The sequence below is a fragment of the Phyllobates terribilis genome, unplaced genomic scaffold, assembly GCF_046119375.1.
Source record: "Phyllobates terribilis strain yellow unplaced genomic scaffold, ASM4611937v1 Scaffold_4__5_contigs__length_816908805, whole genome shotgun sequence".
Taxonomy (NCBI): Eukaryota; Metazoa; Chordata; class Amphibia; order Anura; family Dendrobatidae; genus Phyllobates; species Phyllobates terribilis.
Genome location: NW_027362764.1, coordinates 660,178,034 through 660,187,787, shown reverse-complemented (window position 1 = coordinate 660,187,787; position 9,754 = coordinate 660,178,034). Strand labels below are relative to the sequence as shown.

Here is a 9,754-nt window from a genome sequence, read left to right as displayed (position 1 = left end):
TGATTTCGGCTTTTTGCTCTTGTCCTCCTTCTCCTCATCCTCCACCACCATATCACCAGGGTGACTGTGGTCCGTGATGCAACACCCAAATAATTTTTTTAAAGGGTGCTTATGATGCCCGTAAAAAAATTTTTTTATACAGTATGTTCATGTATACCTCCCAGGGGTAAATGTTTGTCAGCCCATACACTTGTGCATGGGCATTAAAAGTATAGGAGGCCCGCTCCTTTCTAATGGGAACATTTTTTTATGAGGCCCTCCTCCACGTCTCTTCCAAGGGGCATTGAAGTGCCTCCAAATATTTGGCAGCCCTTGCATTCACTGCATAGGCCAACACTATGGGAGACTCTCTCCTTTCTAATGGGAATTTGTCGTTACTGTGGCCCTGCTTTATGTCTCTTTAAATTGTTAGTGGGGTTTTTCCTAAAATTGTTCAGCCGTTGGACTCACTGCATACCCTATAACTGGGTAGCAGACCCTCTCGTTTCTAATGGGAACATATCGTACTTGTTACTGTGGCCCTGCTCTGTGTGTCTTTAAATTCTTAGTGGGGTTTTTCCTAAAATTGGTCAGCTGTTGGACTCACTGCATACCCTATAACTGTATAGCAGACCCTCTCCTTTCTAATAAGAACATGTTGTACTTGTTACTGTGGCCCTGCTCTATGTGTCTTTAAATTCTTAGTGGGGTTTTTCCCATATTTTGGTAGCCCTTGCCATCACAGCATGGGCATTACCACTATAGGAGACCCGCTCCTTTATAATGGGAACATTTTTTTACTGAGACCCTCCTCTATGTCTCTTCAAAGGGGTATTGGGTTGTGTCCAAATTTGTGGCAGCCCTTGCAGTCACTGTTTCAATAACAGTATAGGAGACCCACTTGTTAATAATGGGAACAACAAAGCATAGCCGGCTGGTGGCTCTCTAACAATAGTGAGGGCCGACTGCTGGCCTTTTAAGAATAGTAAGGGCAGTCTGATGTCCCTATAAAAATAGGTTTTATGACTTTCAGAGTCCCTCCATCATAAATAAAACAGGATGTGTCTGATGATGTATCACACACCACATTGCCAGATAAGGTTGTAAAATGTTAAAATGACATTTCCCGGTGAATGCATTTGTCTTAAAAATATAACGTAAAAAAAACAAAACAATAGGATCTTTCTTTAGTATAAAAAACACCGTCACCATTGTTCAGCTCCTGCACCTCCTCCTCCATCTCCGAAATGACCACATCAATCACAAGCTGACAGCACTGCAGCACTGCCTTGGCTAAGTGGCAACAGGCTGTTCTGAAGATAACATGCTTAATGCTTAATTGACAAACCACCCAGCACTGCAGAGTTGTTGAAAGCTGTAACACTGCAGCCTGATTTGTGGCTCTCACCGCTGAACATACAGCCAGGCATGGTCATGTGTGACAATGGGCGGAACCTGGTGATGGACAAATGACAGCCGGAGTAGATACGGTTTCCCTCTATGCCAGTCCTTTCACCAAGCTAAATACAACTCTCAGCAAAAAAAGCTGTGGACTGGCTCCGTACCGTCCCTGGCCATATTCACCTGTCCATGTGTTTGTGGTTAGGCGGTCCTTCCCAGTAAGTGCACTGGGGAGGGCACGGGTAATGTTGTGGGACTCGTGCTTGTGGAAGGCGGAGATGATACCGGGAGAAATAGTGGCGGCTGGGGACCAAGTATGGACACCCGGCCGCCGCCGGCATGAGGTTATGAAAAGCTTCCGCCTCCATGAGCCTAAAAGGCCACATTTCAAGTGAAAGCAACTTTAGAGGACTTCCTTGGAGAAATGACAGCTGGGTAGATATGGTTTCCCAAGTTCTTTCACCAAGCTAAAGAATATGGCTGCGGTGAAATACAACTCAGCAAAAAAAGCTGTGGTCTGGCTCCATATTGTCCCTGGCCACATTCACCTGTCCACGTTTGTGGTTAGGCGGTCCCTCCCAGTAAGTGCACTGGGGAGGGCACGGGTAATGTTGTGGGACCCGTGCTTGTGGAAGGCGGAGTTGATACCTGGAGAAACATTGGCGGCTGGGGACCGAGTATGGACACCCGGCCGCCGCCAGCATGAGGTTATGAAAAGCTTCCGCCTCCATGAGCCTAAAAGGCCACATTTCAAATGCAAGCAGCTGTCAAAAATTTGGCAGTATAGTATTGCAGACTGTGGGTGGGTGGCTGGCTGCATACTTGCGCTTGCATTCCAAGGAATGGGGTAGCGGCAACTGAATGCTGCACTGGGACAAGGACGTGGACGGTGATTGTTGCAAGTCTGCAACGACAGGTGCATGGCAGGAGGCATCTTCGCATGCGCCAAGGATCACTTATGATGGGCACACTTTTAGGCAGTGACCTGAGAGTCAAAGAGGCTTCCAGGGGTCTTCCCCATGCTGTTCCCATGTCTTTTCAGCACTGTATGCATGTGTCTAATGATGTGTCACACACCACATGGCCAGATAAGGTTGTAAAATGTTAAAATGACACTTACCAGTGAATGCATTTGTCTTTGTTGAAAGCAATGCAAAAGTGCAAAAACGCATCAAAAACGCTACGTGTGAACATAGCCCAAGGTGTGGAGGAGTATTTTTGGTTTTGGTTATTTATTTTGCCTTATATACAAGTCATTACCCTGGAAAGGATGTTCCTTAACATATTTCTCAGGATAATCCATTTTGGTTTCGTTTTTGTATGTTTTATTGTGAGTCCGTAAAAGTCGCGTAATACCCTAACCACGTTGTTGACAGCAGTGATCTGGGAGTCAGAGATGCTTCCAGGGGTCTTCCCCATGCTGTTCCCATGTCATTTGAGCACTGTTCCCATCGATTTGGGCAATTTTTAGGCCCTCTGCAGACCGCCGGGGGGGAACCGCCTTAAAAATGCTCGAGTTTCCCATAGACTTACATTGGGCTCGTTGCTCGGGTCGAGCACCCGAGTATTCCAATTTGCTCGACCAGAGCAACGAGTACCCGAGCATTTTAGTGCTCGCTCATCACTATTCAAGACCAGAGTAAACACTAAAAAAAAAAAAAAAAGTTTTAATTGCTTATCATTTTTAATACTTTTAGGCTACATTACCACAATCAGGAACAGCAGCGCTTTGGATGCAGCGCACTCTCGCTGCATCCAAAACGCTGCGTTATAAGCACACAGGTAAATCCGCATGTGTTCACTGAACCATGTGGAGTTACTGCATCTAATGACATTTTATTGTAGAAATTTCATAGTGGAGACCAGCGTCTCTGCAACAGAAACTGACATGCTGTGGTTTGTAAATCCGCGCCGCTGGCAAGTGTACGCAGCGTCAAATAGAAGCACAGTGGGCATGGGATTTCAATAAATCCATCCACTGTGCTTCTAATGTAGAACGCAGCATTTTGGATGCAAAGCTGGTGAGCAGTATCCAAAATGCTACCATTACGGAGCGTGGGCTTATAGCCTTATAGGACCAAGATAAATATTTTTCTTCACCTCAGTATACAGCCACCATAAAAATATATTGTTATATATACAATGTATTTCTATGGAGATGTATACTCTGCTTCTGGATTCATTGAAATATATATTTTTATCATTATCGGATGTAGCTCAGTGGTTAAAGCACATAGCCTACGAGTGTTGGGAAGCACGTTGTGACACTGTGATTGTGAGTTCATTTTCTGGGTGAAACCAATAACAGGAGTGAGAGCAGGTGAATGTTTAATTTATTCACTAAGAAGAGATGATTGGCACCACCCCCGAGAAGGAGGAGCTACAGAGAGATGAGAACTTGGGAGAGAGGTAAGTATAGAAGCTGGGAAAACAGCTGAGCTGTGACGGGACACGGGACTGAGCCCTCAAAGTGGGACAGTCCCATGGAAACCGGGACGGTTAGGAGCTATGATGTTGCAATGTCAGATAGTGCTTTTAATTTCTATAATCTGTTTATTGTTTTCTGGCTGGGTCAACTGTATGCAAATTATTTTCTCGGTTTTGTAGACATTTCTTCAGTGAAAACTTAAAATTGAACTTTTGCCTGAAAAAAAGCCTACATTGTTGATGATCCAGAATGTTTTGATGTATCATCAACGTGCTACTGGTAAACAGTCTGCTTAGTCCATGTTTAACTAATGAGACACAAAATTGATCTATAGCCAGGTACATTGCTTTATCGGAGACTAAACTAAAAGCAATGTAACATGATGGTTTTGGTGAAGCGGGACATGAACATCAAGTCCCAGAATTAACAAAGCAATTCAGTACAGAACACATTGTACAGTAGATCTGCATGGCTAGTGTTACACCAGGCAACAGATGTAACAGAAAACTACTGTTTCTTTTGATTCATCATGAAAGCAGGAAGATAAATACTAAGATGTGTGCGGTATCAGGACCTCTTTATTTTGTAAATGTGTTCATTTTACAAACTAAATGTTTAATGAACAGGTTTTATGCTTTTCTTCCCATGAATTTTACACTGAGATAATTTATATGGTTTCATTAGAGACACTGAAGAATATTTATCAATACTCTCTAAAGGTTCATTCAGACGTCCATGGACTGGCTGCGGCTCTCCCGACATAAGCATTACAGACTCATCGAAATAAGTGAGGCTATTACGCTCCAGTCGGGAGAGCCATGGTCAGTCCGTGCATCAGCGGTCCGCCCTCGGACCGATTGGCAAGGACGTCTGAATGCACCCTAGTTCTTAGAGACTGCAAACTTACATTAGATTAGACAGTCTTAAAATGTGCCAGCTTTATCACAATGCTTCATGTGGTTCAGTAAATCTAATTCTAAGACTGTCTAGAAAGGCCGTACTCAGCCCCTGGCTTCAGAGGGAGGACGGCATGACAGGGTTAGTGCGGGATAAAGGGGGGAGGGCTTGCTGAGGTGAAGTGTGACTATTGTTTGGGCAAGATAATTATATTTAATTTGGTTGGTGTAGAATGTAGGGGAGGGTATTTTGGGGGCAGGGGCACATGTAGGGGAGGAGTGGGTTATATAAGGGACGGCCATTTGGGATTTGGCAGCCATTTTAGGTTGCCATCATCCCATTCACACTATCTTTAGCAGTATGGAAGCCATTGATGGGCTGCAGGCATCAGTTCAAAGCCTGCTTGGGGGTACTGGAGCTGGTAATGCCTCACCAGCTCCTGAACCACGCCGGCTGCAGAGGACTAGGCCTCTGGCACACCTTAGTCCTGAGGAAACCCCCAGGGTCCGGCGTCGAGTCAGGAGCCCCTCTTGGGACCCTCCGTTCGGGAGTAGGGCCCGCACTACTGCGGCCCGTACTTCCCGCTCTGGGAGGAATCCACCTACATGCCGGGACCTGCAACAGGAGGAGGTATTGGCCTCCTATTCTACATCGCGAGGCAGAAAGTCAGCGGGACCAGGTGCGGCAGACCCCAGGCCGTGGCAGGGGCCTGCTCGGCGCAACAAGGTGAGGAGAGCGAGAGGACGGGGGCCTAACCTGAGGGCCTCTCAGTGTGGGAGCGGTGACGATCAGGATCTGGCCAGCTGCGCCCACAATGCTGGCTCCCCCCACAATGCGGCCGCGGCGGCCGTCAATCAGAATGTTATATGCGGGCTGCAGGCGGCTGGCTCTGCTGACGGGGGGACAGGCAGCAGCGGACATGCAGAGGTGGCATCAGCATACGGGCAGCACAGTGCTGGCCCAGTCCCCATATCTGTCATAACGGCTGTTCATGGCATTAGCCAGGCTGGTGGCAGCCATTGGTCGGCTCACTCCCCGCAAGATGTGGGGTCAGGATCAGAGATGTTAGCGGGGCAGCAAGCTGGCCCTTCAAGTCTCCCTCTCACGACACACTGTGGCCAACAAGGATCGGATGGAGGTCGTCAGCATCAGGATTCAGGATCAACGGCTGCTGGGTTCACAGCACCTAGACAGCCAGGTGAGTTGTCGCTAATTTTTCCTTTCAGGCCCCCGTTACCTTCTTTAGCGTTTAACAGTCAGGACATTTCTGGGGGGGTTGGCGGGGGTATTGGTATGCTGATGCAGGGTTTAAGGGATTTAGCTTTACTACTGGGGGTGGGGACGAATGCGTCGCAGGGCATAGTGTCGCCTACCCCTGCGTGGCTGGGTAATTTTCAGTTGGCCCAGTTGGGACATAGCGGGATGGGCTGCAGTAACATGGAGTTTTTGAGGGGCTCTAATACAGTGGGCGCAGGGGGAGGAAATTTGTCAACGAGTGAATCTAGCATGGGGGTATCGGGAACAACACAGGCTGTGGGGGGCGAGGGCGACAAGGATAAAGATGACAATGTAAGGCTAGACGATATGGCAAAAGGGGAAGTATATGTTTGTTTTGAGGGGCCTTTGGGGCACATTTGAAGCCCGAGAGGAAGGAAAAAATATGGAAGGGGGAATATGTAAAAATATTCTCGTTACTTCCATTGGAACGTTTTAACCTAGACAGGGCTAGAAAGGATGATTCCAAAAAAGAGGATGAAAAAAAACGAAGGTACCGTCTGATACCACGGACCTTTACGAACTGGTTACAAGAGTTTGCGATACTAGCCAGTGTTATAGGCGAAAAAGCTCCAGAAAATTGTTTGGGGCTTTTTTGTTACATGGATGCAATCGGGAAGGCATATAGGGTGTATGGGGGACAAGGGTGGCTACGTTATGATGAACAATTTCGTCAGAGGAAAGCTGTGCGATCCAGTATCCATTGGGACCATAAGGATATTGCCTTATGGCTGAGGGTAACAGCGCCGAGTAGAAGTGGGCAAACTAATCAGTCGTTTCTCGGGAGCAGCGGCGGTCTCGGCCAGATGGGACACTCAGCAGCTGTTCAAAAAGGGTTATGTTTTCTCTTCAATGAAGGATCTTGTAAATTCGGAAATAAATGTAAATTTAAACACGACTGCTCCTCATGCGGTGGCAGCCATAGCGCATCCAAATGTTTCAGAGGAGGAAAGTTCAGAAGCAAGGAGGGTAGTGAAAAGAGGGGTGACACCGGTACAACTGGCAGAGATGCAGCTATTCCTAAGTAGATACACGGACAGGGCGGCGGACTCGCTAATAGAAGAAGGTTTGGAAGTTGGTTTTAGGATACTGTTTACTGATAGCGAAGTTCAATTTAATGCAAAAAAATTTAAATCCGCGTTACAGTTTCCTGAGGTTGTTGCAGAAAAATTGGCAAAAGAGGTAGCTTTAGGGAGAATGGCTGGTCCTTTAGTTTCAAAGCCCATAAAGAACTAGCGGGTGTCTCCATTAGGCATCGTCCCAAAAAAGGAACCGGGTAAATACAGGCTAATTCATCACCTCTCCTTTCCAAAGGGCACATCGGTGAATGATTGTATTGATCCAGATTTGTGTTCGGTGAGTTATACTTCCTTCGACATGGCAGTTAGTTGGGTCCAGTTTTTTGGTAAAGGGGCATTTTTTGGCAAAGACTGACATAGAGGCGGCTTTTAGACTGTGACCAGTACACCCGGAAAGCATGCACCTATTGGGTTGCTCTAGGTACGGCAGCTTTTTTGTAGACCGGTGTCTCCCAATGGGTTGCTCGCTGTCCTGTGCGCACTTTGAAACTTTTAGCACCTTTCTCGAATGGGTCTTTAGGGATGTTTCTGGTCTAAATTCCTGCATCCATTATTTGGTTGATTTTTTGTATGTTGGTCCTGCTAATTCTCCAGTCTGTTCTGTGTTGTTGCATACAATGGAGAGCGTGGCTAAGAAGTTTGGAGTGCCTTTGGCAGTTGAAAAGACCGTGGGTCTGGTGACGTCTTTGAGTTTTCTCTGGATTTTAATTGATACAGTCAAAATGGAGTGTAGGCTACCCGTTGATAAGGTAGTTGATTTGTTGGAAGAGGTATCCAGAGTTAGAAAGCTGCATAAAATTACATTGCGTGAATTACAGTCTATTTTCGGGAGATTGAATTTTGCATGCCGTATTATGCCAATGGGCAGGGCATTTTGTAGGCGTTTGTCATTAGCGACGGCAGGAGCAAAATCACCTCATCACTTCATTAGGTTGGGTAAAGAGTTGCGGGACGACTTGGGAGTTTGGGCTTGGTTTTTGGAGACATATAATGGCAAGTCGGTTTGGATTGCTCCGGTAGTGAATGCCAGCGAATTGGAATTGTTCATGGATGTGTCGGGACAGCGTGGTTTTGCCATCTTTTTCCGAGGCAGTTGGATTGACGAGAAATGGCCAGCGACATATCGTGACCGGAATCTGTTGGGTAATCATACATTGATCAACCTTTTCCCCATCGTGGTCTCTTTAGCTCTATTGGGAGAGTATTTTCAGAACAAAAAAATCTGTTTTTCCTGCGAGAACCAAGGGTTAGTGTCTGCTATCAATTCTCTGTTGGCCGCATCGCCATTGGTGGTGAAAGTATTGCAAAGGCTGGTGCTAATGAGTTTATCGTTGAACATGTGGATAGTGGCGGAGTTCAAGTTGGTTCATTTAAATCGGATCGTCAATGCTATTTCTCATTCGCAGTGGGATCAGTTCCGGCTGCTGGCACCTCAGGCGTCATCGACAGGTTTGGTATGCCCTCCAGAACTATGGAATCTTCCCTTCGAGCTGTAAGGAATCTGATCAGTCAATCATCATCTACGAGGACCTGGTCATCATATGAGGTCGCTTGGCAGTTGTGGGAGGGATGGAAATTTGCTATGGGAGACCCTTTAGAGAGCGACAGCCTATTATTATTATTGGTTGGTCATTGCTGGGAGGAAGGTTGGTCGGTGCCAAAAATAAATAATTTCATGGCAGGTTTGGCCTTTAGCTTTAAAATAAGGGGTCTTCCAGATGTAACTAAAGCAATATTGGTTCGCCAAGCACTAAAAGGTTGGCGGAAGGGTTGGAAGGTGAGAGATTGGAGGCAGCCCATTTCATATGGACTATTGTTAACATTGGGGGAGCTTCTCGCGTCAGTATGTAAGTCCCCATGGGAGATCGGACTATTTCGGCTAGCTTTTTCTCTGGCTTTTTTCTGGTCCTTACATTTGGGTGAGTTGGTTAGCCCATCAAGATTCGTCAGTGGGGGTCTCTCAAAAGAGGACGTGAATTTATATTTAGATAGAATAGAGGTATTCATTCGGCTTTCAAAGATGGATCAATTCAAGAAAGGGTGTAAAGTGGTGCTGTTCGCAGTGGCGGGGTCTGACATGTGTCTGGTACTCTGTGTGAGAGAATTTGGTTTGGGTCCAGGGGGGCACAAATCACCGTTGTTGGTTCATGAGGATGGCTCCTTTTTATCTGGCTACGAGTTTTTAGCAGTGCTAAAAAAGTGTCTTGAGGCTGGCAGTATCTTGCCAAAAGAGTATGGCGGTCACTCTTTCAGGATTGGGGCAGCCACTGAGGCAGCAAGGAGGGGGCTGGGTGACGAGTTAGTCAAGAAGATCGGACAATGGGAATCCATACGGTTTAGGTCTTATATACGCCCGGCTTTGTTGTAATCAAGAGAATGTTCCGAGTTCTTGTTAGATGTTACCGTTTCTTAGATTTGTATTATGTTTGACTTCACAGAGGAAGGTCCCCAGCTCGTATGGATCATGGGCCATTCTTTTGTCTTCTGGGTTGCACTACGGGCAGCGGTGAGGCCGGCCGGCCGTCAGTTAGGATTCTTGGATGACAAAGCCATTCTACCGTGGATTGGGAAATGGGGAATGGTGTGGCAGCAACTCCTGGCTGAATTCCATCACTTTGTGAGGCTTGATCGGGTCCCTGATTTGCTGGTGCTACATTTAGGGTGCAATGACCTTGGTAAGAGGTCTTGTAGGGAA

The 9,754-nt window shown here is 46.7% G+C and overlaps 1 protein-coding gene across 1 annotated transcript; it reads left to right on the top strand.

The window, feature by feature from the left end:
• The first annotated feature begins 3,730 nt into the window (after positions 1-3,730).
• LOC141264704 (uncharacterized) lies at positions 3,731-9,427 on the top strand. The gene is made up of 3 exons (XM_073676969.1): positions 3,731-3,789; positions 4,528-4,629; positions 8,248-9,427. Exons 1-3 carry the CDS (start codon positions 3,731-3,733, stop codon positions 9,425-9,427), a joined length of 1,341 nt encoding a protein of 446 aa, XP_073533070.1.
• Positions 9,428-9,754: the final 327 nt, after the last annotated feature.

Bases quoted from the DNA above. Each gene is read 5' to 3' on its own strand.
- LOC141264704 (XM_073676969.1), top strand. From the start codon at position 3,731: ATGATTGGCACCACCCCCGAGAAGGAGGAGCTACAGAGAGATGAGAAC. The intron at 3,790-4,527 runs GTAAGTATAGAA...TACTCTCTAAAG, and splicing joins GATGAGAACTTGGGAGAGAG to GTTCATTCAGACGTCCATGG. The intron at 4,630-8,247 runs GTCAGTCCGTGC...TGGTCTCTTTAG, and splicing joins CTCCAGTCGGGAGAGCCATG to CTCTATTGGGAGAGTATTTT.